The sequence below is a fragment of the Vigna unguiculata genome, chromosome 6 (assembly GCF_004118075.2).
Source record: "Vigna unguiculata cultivar IT97K-499-35 chromosome 6, ASM411807v1, whole genome shotgun sequence".
Taxonomy (NCBI): Eukaryota; Viridiplantae; Streptophyta; class Magnoliopsida; order Fabales; family Fabaceae; genus Vigna; species Vigna unguiculata.
This window is the reverse complement of record NC_040284.1, coordinates 21,288,085-21,307,553: the sequence shown is the minus strand read 5'-3', so window position 1 is coordinate 21,307,553 and position 19,469 is coordinate 21,288,085. Positions and strand designations below refer to the sequence as shown.

The window sequence follows — 19,469 nt, the reverse complement described above, 5'->3', positions numbered from 1 at the left end:
GTCAATAAGTGAACCGAATGTCGACATCCGTAATGGTGCAATATTCGTAATGGAACAATTTCAATGCATGAAAACTAAAAAAAAATGCAAAATAGATATCGACATCCGCAATGCAATTGTTTGAATCGGATGTCGATATCCGTAATGATCCAATAAACCAACCACAAACGTAATGAAAACTCAAAAAATTGTGAATCGAATATCGACATCCACAATGCAATTGTCTGAACCGAATGTCGACATCCGCAATGTAATTGTTTGAACCGAATGTTGACATCCGTAATGATCCAATAAACCAGTCACACCCGTAATGAAAACTCAAAAAAATGTGAACCGGATGTCGACATCCACAATGTAATTGTTTGAACTAGATGTAGACATTCATAATGATCCAATAAACCATCCACATATGTAATAAAAACTCAAAAAAATGTGATCCAGATGTCAACATCTGCAATGTAATTGTTTGAACCGGATGTCGACATCCGTAATGGTCCAAAATAAAATTCAAAACATGTGAACTAGATGTCCACATCCACAATTTAATTTCCTAAATTGAATGTCGCCATCCATAATGATTTTTTTCTGAATAAAAAAGTGGGAGAGAAAAAGGGTTACTACCGCACCAAAGGGACTATGTTAAATTAAAAATTTTGAGTGCACGAGTGTGTGCTGTATTAAGTATAAGAGAGTGAAAATTTACTTTTTACTTTTTTAACGTGAAAAACAAAGTAGAAATTAATTAAACTTTTGGGGGGTAGAGGAGAAAAGATTGGGGTACAGGAAGAAGACCCCAGGATTGAGGACAATGACTTAAAAAAATTTGGGGTTTCTCCTTCACCTTCAAGCATTTATTTGGCACTTATAATTTTAAAATAATTTCAAAATCCGATAAAAGAAGAAAAAGGATTTGAAGAAGCCTACCTAATTTCTAAATTCATTTTCCTTTTTTTATCAGATATCGAAATTCGTTTACCTACATTAAAAAGTCATTTTAGGAATTTTTAAAAAATTTGTGAGTGTTGAAGAAATGCTTGGAAGAGGAGGAAGAAGTCCCACAATTTTTGGTTGAGACTTTTCTTTTGAATTATTACATGGGCTTGTTTTTTTTTGTTTGTTTTGGATTACTACATGCACTTTTTTGTTTTGGTTTATTTTTTTACATTCAACAATATTTTATTTTTATAGCAGTGATTAAGATGTATTGATATTTCAACTTTAATACATGATTTAATAACATATTTTTAAGAATTATTGTATATATTATATATAATATATATTACTATATTATCCTATTATTTTTAAAATAAACATATTTATCGATTACATGTTGTATCTGATACACGTAATGTATCCATACATCATAATTATCATAACCTGACAAGAACAGAAAATTATAACGGTCACTCACAAACACGAACATGATAATTTTTTTAATCTTATAATATAAAAATATTCTTTTATTCTCATATATATATATATATATATATATATATATTATTTTTTTCAAGTTTTGGATCTTATATTGTTTTTTACAACTACAATTTATAACTTATATAAACAATTTAAATTTTTTTATCATCTTATTTATAAAAAAAAGCACATAATATGTGCTTTTTCAATGAGAAAGTTATTTATCTAAACAAATTTCAATGTATGGTTTATTATGTTGAGTAGTGAATATGACTTCTTGTATAATGAGTTGTAAAATGTAAATCTTTCGACATCATAGAGACTTAATAAATTCCCATTTTTATAAGATTAGAGTAGTAATATCGATAACTTAATTAATGGAATTTTTTTTCTACAAGAATCAAAATTAAAAACCCAAGCAATTATTTAACCAAAATAAAAATTATAAATTATTATCATGATACATAAACACATCAAAACATATATAGTACATTGACTGTTAAGGAGGAGAGTTTCGTATATTTCCCATTCTTATTGTTACATCATTTGGATATTAATTCATGGAAGTTCAAACTTAAGCAATTATATAGAACAAGAATCAGAAAGAAAGTGACAAAAACTCATAAAACAAAGAGAAAATCAAATACTAACTGGGAGGGAAGTAAGGAATGTTTCAATAAACTTATTCCTGAAACCTATCTCTTTAAGTGAAAATAAAATAAAATAAAGGAACTTTTTAATACATTAAAATGAATTTATATGTAAGTAAATTTGTGAAAGCTTTTTATATTAAAAATTTTAAATTTGAGTATAAATTAGTTTTATCTTATATAATAGTTTTCTTTTACTCATACATGAACAAAATCAATTCACTTTCTTTAATTTATTTTTTCTTTCAAAAATATTTATATCGAAGTTTGTTCAAATATATCGGTCACTTTAATTTTCAAACTGTGAAATTTATAATTTTGTTTGGTTAAAAGTTCTAATTATATGAATATAATCTGACGACATGACATAAAATATTTTAATAAATTATTAAAAGTCTGTGATTCAATATTTTAAGTATGTGATCAAAAGTATGATACAAATTTGTTATGACATAAAATAGTTATTAATTTAAATCAATTTTTATATTTGGGAGACTAATATTTTATTGTATACTTGAACCCAACAACAAAAAAAATACTACTTATCTCTTAGAATGAATATATATTAAAATATCATTAATTGTTTTAGTCAATAATTGTCTTCTCTCTCATTAAATTCTTATTACAAAACAAATAATTCAAATGTAATGATATATGTTTTATAGACACGCATGTGCTAATCCTACTTTAATCGTGATCATTTCTAACTTTGATAAGTTTAAAATGTTGAATTGGTGGACACGTGTTCCCGCTTTTCTGTTGCTATCAAAAATCAAATTGTTTAAGGAATTAAGAATCACATATCTTCCCAATTATAATAAAATAGTTTAATCGCAATATTTATTTGTAAAATGTGATTAACTATTAATAATTATATTAATTATGGTCTATACGAATACTTTATTCATATTACTTCAAAAATTATGCTTCAAAATGAACATTATGTTTTTGAATAATGTCAAAGGAAGATTTCTTTATTAACAGATAAAGACTAAACACTTTACTTTATAAGTAGAAAATAATAAAGAAAACCACAAAATTAATCAAAAAGTTACAAAATCCCTAATTGGAAAGTTACTTGTTGAATCTAACTTATTCATATGATTGTGTAACTTTTTTTAATTTGTTCTAACTTTTTCAAATGATTACATAACTCTTTGTCTCTTCAACCAGATTCCTTCAATATAACAATTATAATAACTTCACCTGTAAGACAAATTGCACATGCATCATTTGACCCGTACATTCTGCTTCTTTTTTTCCGTTGAAACTTTTATTATTCATACAATATATATGAAACTTTTATTATTTATACACAATATTTTATAATATCATGTCCCTCCTCCACCACATTTATATTAATTCATCTCATGTTTTCCCCATCTCATCCTATCTTTCTTTTCACTATTTAAAAAAAAAAAAAACTGTATGAACACACTTCCTCTTTTATTAACAATTTTAATATTTCACACATCATACAACTAAATCCTATAAAATAGGTTGGTGTAAAGTTTTTTTTAATTTTACTTATACATTGTAAATCGTTGTATCTTCTGTTTTATTTTTAGTGAAAGTGAGATCTCGAATGTTCTTTCTTAATCCTTAATATATACATGTGTGAACATTAGGAATAAAACAAAGGGTGCTGCACTAAGAGACAAAAGGCATGTTCTGACTAGAGAAACAAAATGGTTGAAATCGAAACAAAAACATTTTGTAACAGTTCAAAATCCATTATTGGTAAAAAAATTCAAGTCCAAAAAGACTCTCTCTTGAGAGGCTCATGAGGGTCTTGGAACACATTTGAAGAGGAGGAAGAAGAAGAGGGAAAGTTAAGATAGTGAGGAAGAGGTTCAAAGTTATTGTTTACAGATAGGAGCAGTGATTTGTGATCTTGATCTACTTGTGTGGTTATGGTAGGTTCTTGTTGCTGCATCTGAACGCATAGAATCTCTGCTTGAGCCACTGCAAGCTGCATTTGAAGCTGTGAAACTTGGTTCTGTAGGTATGATATGGCTCCAACACATCCATAAACTGGATCTCTCACTCTTGCATTTGCCTCATAAACTAAACTGCTCACAGCATCTGCTCTTTGATGAACAGGAAGTTCCTGCACACACACACACACAAAAGTAACACATTTAGTGAACACTATCACATAACCATTATAAGAAGTAAAATAGTGAGAACTATACGTAGTCTGTTATGAAAAAGTGAAGGCATCAAGAATAATGATAGTTTTGGTGTTAACATTAATTTATGAAAAACCAATATAAGATATTAACATTTGTTATGATTCTTCACGACTTCACTTTTTCATACATGTACAAAGTTGTGTGAAGTTCTCACGATTTTAATTTTGAAATCGTCACGACTTGCAAGAAGGGTAGAAGGAAGTTAGAAATACCTGCAACATTTTGCTGACATTGCTAGCACCAAAAACCTTATGAACAATGGCAAACTTGCGAGGGTCATCAGAAGGAAAATAAGGAGCAAAGATGCATTCCTTGGAGCAACGACGTCTCAGCAACTTGCAAGAAGCACAAGGTGAAGTACCCCCCATTTTTATGTATATACACTGATAAAGCAAAACGAAGAGGATCAAGATTATGCTTTTGTTGTGTGCAATGAGAGAGGAAGAAAACTGAGGCAAAAACACAAAGAAGAAAAGGATTTAAGAGAATGAGCCTAAAATTTGTTATTTATAAATGGTCTGTGAGATTTGAAATTGCTTGCCTAATCGAGACTAGCTAGATGCACATGCCCTTCTTCTAAAGTATGAATTGAAAATATTAAATTAACTTGCATGCACAATCAACCGCGTAAATCAACTGCTATACCATATATATTCTTCCAACTTAATCAACAAGTCTGGTTAGAGTCCGGCCTTTTCTTTTTAAGACAAGTTTGCACCTCCTTTATATGGGTGGTCCGTTAGCGGTCTGATAACGAGTGAAACAGAATGTCAAAAATATTTTATTTTACACCTCACTAATATATTATAAATTGACCTTATCTCTAATCAATGTAGAAATTTGAACAAGAGTTTGAATTATGTAATTGTGTTAAACATTTGGAGTAAAAAATTTATTATCTGAAATAATCTTATGGCACTTCAACATGATAGTATTAATTAAATGTTTTGAAAAAAGAAACCAAGTTATTTAGAAAACACTTCTTCTGGTGTGAACATATATAATATGTATTTCGTATATTGTAAATTACAAGTTTAGTCAAAGATATATTTGCAGCATTATAATTATAATACATCATAAGAGAGCAATGAAGTCAAAGAATGAAGGAAAATTAGGGTAACACCGTAAGAGGTGATGAGAGAGAGGAAGAAGTAAGAAAGAAAATAGGATAAATAGGAAAAGATCGAGTGGTTCCGCATATATAAAAGATTAAAAGAATTAATTAAGAGGGTGAGTTTAACTTCAAACTCAGTACTTAAAATACAGAAAATGTTGAATATTGATTGAACAGATAAACTTAAAAATAAAATATTTTTTTGTGTTATTATTTTAAGACAAAAGAAAAATCCTTTTTTCGTACTATTTTTATTTTACTTATTTGTTTTCTGATTAGGCGGTGGTCAAACAGTGGGAAGGCGCGTGATGGGTTGGCAATGCACGCAGTTGTGCAGTATTTACGTCCACATTTGACTCTTCACTTTTATATATGTACTCAACTACGTACACATTACGTATTTTACACTCGTATGTACCAATAATATGTAATCCAGTTGGAGAATTTTACATACTTTAATTTAAACACGCTGAAAGATATTCAATTTTCTAAAAATGCATTCCATGAAGAAAAATATATATTAAGTTAATTCATTGGATAAAATCTATATTTAAATATATAATATTTACGAAACACATACATCAATAAAATTTTAAAGAAAAATAATGTGGGTTATACAATAGGACATACCCATTCATAGTTCGTGTGAACTTATACAAAGTAATAATTTTAGATTTTGATAAATTAAATTTATGATTTTAAAGTTTGAAGAAAAAGAATGTAAGTGAAAGTCTTGTTTACTATTAAGAGAGTTGAAGAGAGTTGTGGATATGAATGTTTGTTGGCTCAGCATTTCACATGCAAATCCTTTTAAATTCTTCTTCTCTCTATGCATATTCATATACCAATTGCGTGTTTAAGTTGAATAATGCACACATTTTTTTATTCAACTCATTTGAACCCTCTTATGCTAACAAAGTAACACATTCAGGGTTCACATTTTTCTTTTCACTTTTCCCCATACATTAATTTTGAACATAATTGAGTAAAATATGAATGATTGTCTTGTTTCGTGATTTTTTATTTCAGTAATAACAAATATATTAATATGAAACAATTTGATTGTCCAAACATGTGTAAAAGAAAAAAAAAAACAATACACAATTTGTCAAGTTAAACCATCTCTTTATAGAATTCAAGACTTAACTAGTACCTTCAATCAAATTTGAAAATAAATCTAAGCATGTTAAATCTAATAAAATCAATTCAGTCACATGTAATTAAAATTTGTTCAATTATATCTTACTAATTTTCTCATAAATCATTTGTGGTGCTAATTCAATCATATTTACTCAAATTATGTATAGTGGAGGTTAGATGTTGAATGTTAATATCTAATAATCTTTTATATCGATTAAAGTACTCTTTCCAAACCCCTTCAAATTTATAGATATGAATATCTCATGATCAAATTCATATATAAACAAAATCTCTTCAACTCAGGATGACACACTTAGTTACACTTTGGTCGGTCATGACAGTGTAAACAAAAATAGCATGATTCACTACTACACTTGTCTGAGTCGGTTTTAATCATCGGCTCGGATACCACTTGTTAGGTTTACAAAGGGGGGTTTACTAGGAAGATACAACACTAATTAACTCAACCACATAAGGAATTGACATCACTCTTAACCCAAAACCGTAATACAATAAGTTTATGGATCTTTATCCCTATATAGTGCTCTACTTTCTCATTTTTAACTAATGTAGGACTTAGAATCACACTTAGATTTTTAATATATATATATATATATATATATATATATATATATATATATATATATATATATATAAAGAAATTGGATGAGTTGTATTTTAGAAAGATAAAATTAATGTTTGCATGTTTGCATAGTCGTTAATGCAAACCATGCATAGGTGGCCATGTTGCGTTACTCGTCTCCATATCAGTACGTAGTTATTGTGAAAATATAAATTAAATTAGATAATTAATGGCATTAATGATCTGACATAGACCAAGGCCTTGTGAATTTTTAAAACATTTAAAGAGAGGTTGAAATTAAAAGTGTAGGTAGCTGTGAAACCCTAAGACCTATTCCTTCTGTTTGCATTAAATGCTGTCCACATGAACCCTAATCTTCAGTCAATATTTGCATATGGCTTTGTCTTATACATCAAGTTAATGTTTTGTTCTTAGGAATAATTGTAATTAGTTTATAGATAGGTAAAATAATAGACATCATGATGGGGCCATGTGTTGAATTTGTTAGAGTAAATTCTCTTTGCTTTTCAACTTTCAAAACAGCTAATTAAACTCTAGAAAGTTGTGAAAAAGGGAGAAAAAAGAGAAATAAAAACCATGTTTGAATTGAAGTGAAGCTATATTGTTTTATTAATGGTTGCGTGAGTTATGATGTTACTACTGAAGAGAAGAAAAACAAACATCTCTTACTGTTGTTGAAGAAAACGTGAGACATGCAAGCTTCAAAGCAGAGTAATTAATGGCGCCTTGTGATATGGAAGATTCGATTCTTGAAATCAGTGTGCTCTTCAAAATCTACAACGTTGCTAGTTTGGCAAGTGTCGTCGTAAATTGTTGATCTATAATATTAAACTTTAATTAAAACAAAGACAAAAAATTATATGCTGTATTTTATGTGCAGTTTATTATGCTATTTTCAGTTTAATTTTAAAAATAATGTGATGTATTTAATAAAGCATAAATTTCTAAGGTATAGTTTATAATTTAATTGAAAATGACACTAACTATATTTAAAGTACCTTACATGTAAGTTTTGAGTTAATGAGATATTTACTTTTAGTAACGGTGTGATGAAGTTACATTTCAATAATTTAAAAATAATAATTATAAAGTCATTCATTAAACAAGGTCATGTCGTAGATTGTTATAAATTTTGACACGGAAAATATACGTTAACAAAGTTTTTTCTTACAAACTTTCACAAATTACTAATTTGGGTAAAACTATATTATTTTATTACTTCATTTTAGTTAAAAAAATAAAAAAGAATAATATATTTTAATTTTATTTAGAGAAAGTTTGTCAATTTACACTATCTTCTGTTAGGACTTTAAGAAACCACTAGTTAATCCCAAAATTCTTGAAAAATTAAAGAAGAATCAATCTTCAACCAAAGTCTTTGAATGTCCTTTGATTAATAATTCTCTAAAACATAAATGGTTTCATAAAATTAACATAAATAGAAGTCTGCACCATTAATAAAATTGAAAAACTATTGTAAGTTCCACATCCATTAGAGAAAAGACAATTTTATAATATATAAGGGAGGTACAAACATCATCTTACAAGCCAGTTTTGTTGGGTTGAGTTAGGCTTAAAGCACACTTCTAACAAAAACTACCCAAATATTCATCCAACTTTAAAATTTTCAGCACAAAGAAATCATAGACAATATTATTCATATACTTATTAGATTTATTCTCAACTATATGCACTAACTTCTTAATTTGAAAACCAATAGAAGGAAAAGTAAATAGATCCCGAAATCTACTATAATTTCTCATCATCTAGATACCTACAATAATGATAATCACTTTAAGCAAAAAACTACAAGAAAATTTCATAAACTAAACAACCACATCCAAAGGAGAAAACTACAAATCCTGAAAAACTTCTTTCACCATTCTCACAATTGCATAAAACAACGAAAGAACAAATGGGAGAAAAAATCAATATTATTTTCACACATAGAACATAAAACTAATCATTTTTTTTAACATCAAAATCAATAGGTAAATGGTCCAACAACTTTCAAAGAACCAAAGTTTTAGTTGGTAACATATCATTCGACCAAATCGAGTTCTCCTAATCCACACATCATTCCAAAAGACTAAATTTTTTTTGGAACTTAAAAAAAAATACCAATATCATCCAAAATCTAATTAGATACATACATCCTTATTTTCATAAATTATTAAAGAAGAAAAATCACGTTTATTATGTGTGATATTTATGTTTTGATGGTAGTATTAGAATGCTTAACTTTAATTATCTTTTCAAATAATTTAACTAGTTCTTGAGGAATTGAGACAAATGATTCCAGTTCTTGTACGTTAGAAATTCAAGTGTGAGTCTAAGTCCCACATTGGTTAGAAATAAGAAAATATAGCACTATATAAGGATAAAAATCCATAAACCCATTACCTTCAGGTTTTGAATTGAGTGTGGTGTCAATGTCTTATGTAGTTAGGCTCAGGTCTCAAACCCCTTCTATAAATCTAACCAGATTATGTAATTAAACAAAAAAAAGTTACACAAAACACTCAAAATATTTATAAACCATAATAATGAAAATATTTATATGCTAGTGCCAAATCACAAATCAATATTGTAGTATATTAATATTAATATTATTTGTTAAATTAATAGAATTAGAAGAGTATAAAGATGCATTTCACTAATAATATTTTTTTTAAATGAACAATACCAATAGATACATAATACCATATAATATAAATTTTTTTAAATCGATAAAGTTTGTTATATATAAATATTTTTTAAAATCTAAGAAATCATGCTAAACAATGATATGAAATATAACCCTTACTCATTCTAAAAATACTTTACACCTAATTTGAAACACGTATCCAATTCTAAATAAATTTTAAGAGAAACCAAGGGAATAGGAACCTGCAGATAATAAAATCTCTAATGATGAAATTGGTGAAGAAAGGAAAAGGCTGATTGAAAATAAGATGTTTAATTATCGCTTTGATCTCCATTTTTGTAGTAAAATATTAATTTGGTTCCTTTATTTTTTTTCTTATCTCAATTTGATCCTTTTATTTTTTTTCTTATCTCAATTTGTTCCATGTTTTAGAAATTTTGATGCAATCATGTTCTTTTCCCTAGTGGTATACTAACAGTGTTAAAGGGTGCCACGTGTCAGTTCCTGAATTTTTTGAATTTATTATTATTATTAATTTATTTGAATTTTGTTAAAAAATAAAAAAAAATTGACACGTGTCAAGCTGTCGTCGTGTCACGTGGTAGTGAAGAGTGATGTAGTAATGATAATGCCACATGTCAATATTATGCCATGTGTCATTTTCTCATTCTCAATTTAGTTCCTCTATTTTAATTTGGCTCAATTTCGTTACAATTTTTGTAAAAATTGTGCAATTTCGTCCCTCTCCAAATTGAAACAAAAATTAATTTTTATATAAATGTTATACATATATTTTTATAAAATTTGATATATTTTTATTATATATTTTTAACATAATTAAGTTTATTTAAATTTGTGTTTCACATTCAACTTTTTACTTAAAATTTTTTTCAAAATTTAAATTTATTTGTTTTTTATTGTAATAGTTAAAATTATTTTTAAAATTTTTATAATTGTTATTTTTACACCAACTCAAACATTTGTATGAAAATTATTGAACTTTAAACATTTTAAAAATATAAAATTATTTGAAATATAAATTTCAATAAAAAAATAATATTAAAGTATGATGTAATAAATTATCAATATAATTTATAAATTTTTTTCTATTAACATTATTTTCTATTAACAACTTTAAAACAATTTTAAATCAAGTTCAATGTAAAATATAAATTTAAGTAAACTTAGTTTTGTTAAAAATACTTACTTAAACATATCAATTTTGATAGAAATATTTGTGTACATTTATATAGAAATTAAATATGGTTTCTGTAACACCCCATTTAATTAAGTACGTGAAATTAAAGGAATGTCACGAGACTGATAACATAAAAGCGTGGTCTGGAAATTTGAAACTCCACTCCAAACAACCCATGGCACACCACGATGCCCAAAAGAAACTAGAGGAAAAGTTAACCAGAGTGCATAAATCTAAGGGCGAACAAATACATAGGTCGCAACCCTAAATAAACTCATACAGAAACATAAACTAGTCCACACGGACTATGCAACGGAATCTCCATTTCCTTGCTGACCTCTGGAACCTCGCTCATCTGCTCCCATCAATTTAATTGATGATCATCGCAAGAAAGAAGAACCACATACAAGACAATCACACAATAAACCGGGTAAGCTAGTGCCAACAACATATATCATACAGTCCAAAATATAGTTCTCACCATTCAATATCCATACATCATCCAAGCATGTTATGACTCTCAATCAATACACTACGACTCAACTTGACTCATCCGGATACGTATAACTTGGTCGGATTCAGCGGATGCCCGCACTTGTGGTGGATACCTCTGCTCACCCACGAGTTATGTGTTACAAGTGTTACGATGGATCAATTTTCCCTCACCACAGGGTTAGCCCTTAAAGAATTTTAGGCCTCCTGCTACTCTCACCACAGTAGTCAGCCCGCTCTGAGTGAGACTAACTGACTCCTTAGAGTGTTAGAATGCAACCTTAACTTGAATCCTTACCTAGTTATACAGATGGGGCACCACCATGGACACCCACTAACAGGGGCCATGGAATTACGTCCCAACCACTGAAGCGCGACCCTGAAAAGTCTCACCTAGAGACTCCAAGAAATTACGCACTCACACGAACTACATCATAATCAACATCAAAGGAATACTCATCATACATATAACCTCAAATCAACCTTTATAAATCATACTCGTTCATATACCACAGCGAAATCAATACCAGCTCACTCCTGCTGGAGCACGAATACAAGTTTATATCATCATACCACAACCATGTCCCTTTAGTACCAACCATCTTGTTAAAGTTTCATACCCACCTCATTCCAAATCATACATACAGTTTAATAACTACAAATTTCCATGCTTTTTATCGAGTCTCATACTTTAATCAGGGTGGAATCACACCACAAACAGTTCACAAACACCAACCATGGAAAAACAGCGCGACCTACAGCGGGTCTCGCTCAAGCTAGAGACCCTCGCTCAGGCGAGGGGAGTGCCCTCGCTCAAGCAGCAGGCTCTCGCTTAGGCAAGATTGCGTCAAGGGGCCTGGGAGTTTTTGCGAGGGCTCGCTCAGGCGAGGCCATCTCGCCTGAGCGAGATGGTTTTTCGCTCAAAACACAATCAACTCGCCTAAGCGAGTATTTGAGGAAAACTCCTGGGCGAGGACCTGTAATTCTCGCTTAGACGAGATGAGCTCGCCTGGGCGAACATGACAGGTTCCTCCCACTGTTCGACACTTACAAACCCAGAAACAGTACACTCCCACACCAAACATTCAAACACAATTCCATATACATTCAATATTGTCACATGCACGCAACAGATGAACCAAACCAGACAGTTTATCAACCACAAATGAATAGTCTAGCTTCCCATACTTGGGAAATGTTAGCTAGGGTTCCGATACTCGAGCGGTGAAGGACAGTAGCTTAAGGAACGGCTTCGCGAACTGAAACCAGTAGGACAAGTTCAAAACGAGCTCACTAGAAAGCTCTAACTGAGAACGTAAAGAAGAGACGAAACGAACATAGAGCTCGAGTTGAGAGAGACTTACGCGGAACGGAAGAATGAGGCTGAGCTTGCTAGACTGTGACTTCTCCAAACCCTAGCAGAGGATGATGACAGCTGCTCTAAGAGGTGTATGGAAATTTGTTTTCATGAAGAGTGGTTACAAGTTAGGGTTTTGGGATAACTTAGGTCAGAAATTGAATTGGGCCAACCCCAATTAGGCCCAAAAGATTGGGCAGCCTTTAAAATTAAGATGACAGAAATAATTGGGCCTTACAGTTTCAATTTGGAAAAGGACAAAATTACTCAATTTTTACAAAAATTGAGACAAAAATTAAAATAAAGGGTCCAAATTAAGAATGTGGAAATAACACCTGACATACAAGTGGCATGTGGCATTGTCGCTGTCACATGACATGATGACATCTTGACACGTGATAAATTATTTATTTTTTAAAAGAAATTCAAAAACATAAATAAAAATTTCAAAAAATCCTGAAATTGACACATAACACCTCATTTAACGTTGTTACTGTACCACTAATGAAAATGACTCGATTGCATCAAATTTTCCAAAATATGAACCAAATTGAGATAAGAAAAAATAGAGGAACTAAATTAATATTTTGCTATGAAAATAGGGACCAAAGTTATAATTCAAATAAAATAAAATGAATGAGTAAAACTATATTAGAAAAAGGTAAAAGTTAAAGTATTTAATGAAAGGAAATAAATAAAATAAGAAAAATAAAAAACTGAGTAAAAATATATGAAAAAATATATAACATAATGAATCTATATATTAAAATCAAAGTTCACATGTCTAAGATAACTTTATTTTTTCGTTAAACCACCTACATTAATCTCATCGCCTATGGTTTTCCCAATATCAAATACACAGTAAGTTATTCTTAGTGTTCTAAGCGGTGCTAGCTGAATTACATGTAACCCAAAATTGACTCATACGAATCAATCTAAAAGATTAAACATACAGAACTCCATAGAAATAAATGCTTATATTCTACAAATCCTATCATTATTTTCCAAATTTGATGATATTAAATCCCTTTCTCCACCCAGCTAGTAAGCGTTTTGCTCCTGTAAAGTCAAGATTTGTGTTTGATTCCGAAGACAATAAAATCCATCCGTATGCATAATCTTACCATATTTTCTTGAAAATGATGATATTTTCTAACCTTATGTGTGGGTCTTGTCCAAATCTAAACTTTTAGGTTCCACAAAATGTGGAGAATAACGAAGAAAATAAAAAACAAAAGTTTCTTTGAAATAATAAATATATAATATATAAGCATATGTTTTTTAAGAGAATAAAAAAACGATAATGCAATTGAAAAGATTATCAAGTAAAGATGTTTAAGATTTAGGGTTTGTTAAGTAATATGATTTTGAATATGGAATAGCGGAAGAAAGGTTGAACATTCTTTTATCCAGGTCTTACAAATGAGACGAGGTTATTAGGCAGCAGCTACGAAATTGAAGGTAGGGTTTGACTAATGAAGCAAGACAGGAAATTTGGTAGCCATGGGGTTATAAGTTGAAATTGAATTCACCTGCAGGAGTTGATGGAGTTGTGTTCCCAATGTGATCGTCGTAAAATTTCAACTTGTTTGTTTCATATGACCAAACTCTGCGCAATAATATTAATAATTAGGAGGCACATGATCATGATCTGTTACCTGCAGGGCAACCTCAATTCCAATAATTATCAACTTAGACCGCCCATTTTGAATATATTAGATGATAAGAAAAATTAAGAAATTATAAAATTGAGATGGAAATTTGGACGGCCATAAGGTTTCCAATGAGTGCAAGTGCAACAGTGAGATTCTGTACAATTTAAAAAGTTTCAGGATAAAACTAATGACATAATTATATGCAAAATTATAAAACTTTAGCATTACCATTAAAGTTCGCAGTATAAATTTTCGTAAGAGGGTCAAAATTATTTTAAATCTGTGAATGGAACACAACTCAAATTAATTAAATATAAATTGAGTATTAAACTTGATTTTAAACTACAAACTTAACTCAATGCATCTATTATGTAATGCAATTTGAAAATTTAATTGTGTTATGTTTGAATTTTATAACAAATTAAAACAGTTCAAACTTAACCTAAACATACGAAGAACTCGTAGTCCGTGGACAGGGCGCAGAGTATTAAAAGTTTGAAAATTCCAGTCAATTCTTTTGTTTGATTTTAATTAGACATGCAAGGCACGTGAAAAATGCTATGGAATAATGTCGGATACAAATTGATTTCACTCACACCTTTTTAGACCTCTACAATTTTCTGAATCATACACATTTTTTTGTTGTTGCATATTTTAGTAAATCAAGCTGATCAAACAATTAGTATATTGGTGTATAATATTATATAGAATGGTAAAGTATAGACTATTAATTTATTTTGTATGAATAATTTTAGTGAATAGTTTTGTATAAGCTCTTTTAGTACTTATATATTTTATCAGAAATATTACGGTAGAATCCATTTTAAAATGATGTTCAATCATTCCTTACTACGTACTAACATCTAACATTTATCATACCAAAAGCTATTGGTGTAAACGATTTGATACTTGGATTTCTTAATTACAACTTATAGTTATATCTCTAGCTTAAACATGAAATTATAATTTAAATATTGCTTTCTCTAAAACAAACCAATTCAATCATAAAAAAAAGTACTGAAAAAACTAAATTGAATCCTGATCAGAGCTGACACACACAAGGATCCTCTTATATACCTTTTATATAAACAGTTTTAATACTCTATTTTTAATTGATCTTGATATCATAAGCTAATTTTTATTTTTAATTGATCTTGATATCATAAGTTTTTTTTTTATTTTTTTATTTGAACATTATGTAATTCAATTAAGCTGACTATTAACTATTTACATAAATATTTTGACATAAATAATTAAAAAGTGATATAATAATTATTTATTTTCCATGATATGAAAATAAGCTTCGTTTTTATAAATATATTGATATTTTTTATGCAGTACTAAAACTTGCTATAATTTTGACTTTTCACATTTTCATCCATCACTGGTTCTCATACATCCTTTTACTTATCAACATCATTAAATGATAACGCGATATTAAGTTTAATAATATTTTATTATTTTGAATTATAATTCATTTTCTAACAATTTTAATATGTATAAAATATGGAACTAAAACATAGTCATAAAATTAAACAAGCGAACTTAACTCCACATTCAACTGAAACCTTTATCACTTGGATTCAATCAAAATGCATGTCTTTTATTCAGGATTTCATACCACATTTACACTCTAACAATGTTTAATGCGATATTTGTTAAAGTATGTTATTTTATTTTAAAGAAAGACCTACATGTAAGATGCATTTTATATATTTAGAAGTATTTTCAAGATTTCTTTAACAATTTTCTATGAAATAGACTTTTAAATGTTTTTTTTAACAGTATTAAACTTGATAAGGTATAAATCAAGTCTTAAAACCTTTGGTTTATAATCCATGCTAGGCTCCTCCTATCGTATAAAAGCTAGCCTAAGCCGAACCCTTTCCCACCATTGCTCGATTATTTCTAGGGTTGGTTTAACGTCATAGTATGGTCATCCATCGAACATTGTTGCAGCCTTGAAAGATGGATACATGCTAATTGCAGTATGGAGAGTCCACGTAGATATTACCAGCCAAACAGATGTTACTATATTTGTGAGAGTGGGGAGAGAGTACGAAACAAATTACAATATCGATCTCAAACCTTTGAATGGGAGTTCGAAATCTGCAACATCGGCTTTAACTGATAACAAAAAAAATGTTAGTTTTAGTAGTACCACCATGTTATATGGTTAAACAACTTGCTTTTTCAACGCGTAAAAACTAAAATCACCAGAAACTAACCAAGAATTAACAATCAAATGGAAGGAAAGAAATTTAAAAAACTTCATGTGCTTTGGCGTTGAATAAGTTCACTGAAAAGAAGTCACAGTTAAATTGATCATTTGACCTCAAATTTGGATGCCGTCCTCGCTGATCAGTAGGAGACGTTGGTGTTCATGTAACTTCCGTATATTCTGTCTCTTAATTCCATTTCTGAAAGAAGTGCTTGCTAGACATCGTTTTTGTTTGTTGAGTAAGTCCGACTTCTGCTGCAATGTTGTCTTCCTTTTTAGGTACTCTGCCGTCTGAACCTGAACTAATATCACGAAGCAGCACTAACAGTGAACAAATGACTACCCATAAAGCACAAATCCATTCGGGAAAGCATATGAAAATCCACTTTACATCAATGTCCATGGGAATAACATATACAATATCCTATATAACCATCTAGAGAAGTGTATGACATTACATTATAAGGCTCTTCTTCGGTCTCCACAAGCACAAATAAATAAGAGTAGGAATAAACGAACACCAATTTGTAGTAACGAATAGAATACAAAGAGGTAAATAATAACATCAAAGTAGAATAGTCTAGAAAACTTTAACCAAAATACACTCTTCAACCTATTTACAATATTACAAATAAAAGCTGTTCTATTTGGGAACAAGAAAAGATATTCTATGCTCTTAAGACGGTAAGATGTCAAATTATCAATAATGTACACGAGGTAACCAAAGTGCAAACTCCTATCACAAAGCAAATCTCGAGATAAAAGATACCTTAGAAGACCTGGGCATTTTTGTATAACCAAACACAAAAGTAGAGGACCAAATATGCTGCACAAATTTAAAAAATTTTGGCTACTTATTGCAACCAAAATCTTTAGTTCAAATAATGGAAAACTGTGCCATAGAGGCAAAGCTGAAAATAAGGGATGGACATACATTTAAAAGAACATTAATCACAAGAATGCTCAATAAAATCAATTAATGTATGAGTGAGGAGATACCAGATCGTGAAGAAACCGATGTCATTGCACAATTCCTGAGCCTTGTAATCTCACTGATAATGCTCTTCAAGTTTTTAGAAACCATGTCTCCTCCAGGCTTATGATCATCGTTATTCTCAAGGCACGACAAAGCATTTTCACATGCCTAATCGCCAAGCATACATTAAGCACACGGACACAACTAAATTTTCTGAACGCTACGTTCAGAAAAACTTTGTCATATTTACTTCTACAAACTTATAATTGATTAAAGAAAAAATTATCCAAATAGAATCTAAATCTGTTAAAGCATCTTCATGAAATCCTAATTACTTACACAACATACCCTTAGCACGGTTCAATAATTCAAATGTACAAATACAGTTTCACTACATGCAATCAAAACTCTACTATTTTTTGTTTCAAAGAAAGCATTAGCTATGTCTCATGTCGAAGATTCCAGTATACAATTAAAATATAATTAATATGTATCACTCCTACCTTCTCTGCAACGGCGTGAAAACGGTTGCGCACCGCGTCCTTCACAAATCTTAACCATTCTTCAGGCGAAACTCGTAGCCATTGACAACTAGCGGACTTGAGTTCTCGCATTACTAAAGCCTCGTATCTCAGTGCCAAACAACTCTTGCATAAATGAAACCGAAAACATGCGAGAAAAAAAAAATTAGCGCGAGTAGTTTAATAGCAACTAAATAAATCGGCACATTTTGTATTAATTGTTATTGTTTTGATGTTTTGAGATTTAATAGGAAACTAGAGAAGATAAAATACACGAGAAGGGAACGAGACAGCGTTTTTTTTAATAGAACAATATGAAACTGAGAAGCAGTTAGAAAACCTGTTGATCTCCGACGAGAGCGAAAGCGCGGACGAAGAATTCGAGAACGAGAAGCTTCTCGTGGACGGTTTTAGAGGCAATGGAGCGAATAACGGAGAGAGATTCAGATCTGAGGAAGTCCGTCAAGCTGGAGCGAACTTCGATGAACGATTTCACGTCCTTGGAGACTAAAAGCGATTCGAGAAATCTGATGGTTGCGTCGCAGAAACTGCGAAAAATGAAATGAAATGTTAGATGACTGGACAGATACAAAGAGAGATAGATAGATAGAGCGAAGTTGGAGAGAGAAAACCTTCTGCCATGGATTAGAGAACGAAGAAAGGAAAGCTGCTCGTCAGAATGTGACATTGCGCGGGAAATAGAGATATTTGGCGGTCAAGGCAACGTCTTTGGAACTAGATTCAAGTTTGAAATTTTAAAACGGTTTGAATATAAAGAAATGGAGTGTGAATAACACACCTTTTTACCATTAAAACTTATTCAAAAATAAAATTCAGAGTAGAATTTATTCAATAAAGACTGAAATTCATACAATTTATTTGTGTAGCTCCGTTGAAGTTATTGACTTGACTTAGGAGCAATAATGCGATAAGTTGGTTTCTTGTTCCAAATTAATATTTTAATTTTTTACTAATTTAGACTAAAAGCATATGTCATGGTTATGAAAGTTCGTAAAGTTTAATAATACATACGAACAAAATGGAGCAAGGGGGAATGGAGGCGATTATGATATTCAATTCATATAAAGGTTAAGAATGTGAAATATTCGTATTTGCCAAAACTTTTAAAAAGAATGTTTCCGAAGATAGTTATTAGAAAGGTATTATTATTTTTTTCTCATGATTAAGAATAACAATATATTGCAATTTCATACCCATTTAAAATTTAAAAGAATTGTGTAAATTTATTAAAACCTATCTAGGAATTGTGTATCTCTATTAGTAAA

The 19,469-nt window shown here is 30.0% G+C and overlaps 2 protein-coding genes across 5 annotated transcripts; both read right to left on the bottom strand.

The window, feature by feature from the left end:
• Positions 1-3,775: 3,775 nt before the first annotated feature.
• Positions 3,776-4,748, bottom strand: LOC114188871 (LOB domain-containing protein 12). The gene is made up of 2 exons (XM_028077529.1): positions 4,471-4,748; positions 3,776-4,173 (listed from the first exon to the last, which is right to left on the bottom strand). Exons 1-2 carry the CDS (start codon positions 4,624-4,626, stop codon positions 3,814-3,816), a joined length of 516 nt encoding a protein of 171 aa, XP_027933330.1. The 5' UTR covers positions 4,627-4,748; the 3' UTR covers positions 3,776-3,813.
• An 11,491-nt stretch (positions 4,749-16,239) lies between these two features.
• LOC114187687 lies at positions 16,240-19,014 on the bottom strand. Of its 4 annotated transcripts, none has more exons than XR_003605321.1 (6): positions 18,816-19,014; positions 18,524-18,731; positions 18,166-18,309; positions 17,686-17,830; positions 16,800-16,983; positions 16,240-16,592 (listed from the first exon to the last, which is right to left on the bottom strand). XR_003605321.1 is itself a non-coding variant. In XM_028075998.1 (6 exons), the coding sequence occupies exons 1-5, from the start codon at positions 18,869-18,871 to the stop codon at positions 16,801-16,803; spliced, it is 741 nt and encodes a 246-aa protein (XP_027931799.1). In that variant the 5' UTR covers positions 18,872-19,013; the 3' UTR covers positions 16,241-16,592; position 16,800. The 4 variants fall into 4 exon arrangements, 3 of the variants coding, with proteins under 3 accessions (XP_027931799.1, XP_027931800.1, XP_027931798.1); XM_028075998.1 differs by having other exon boundaries at positions 16,241-16,592; positions 16,800-16,988; positions 18,816-19,013; XM_028075999.1 differs by lacking the exon at positions 16,240-16,592 and having other exon boundaries at positions 16,607-16,983.
• Positions 19,015-19,469: the final 455 nt, after the last annotated feature.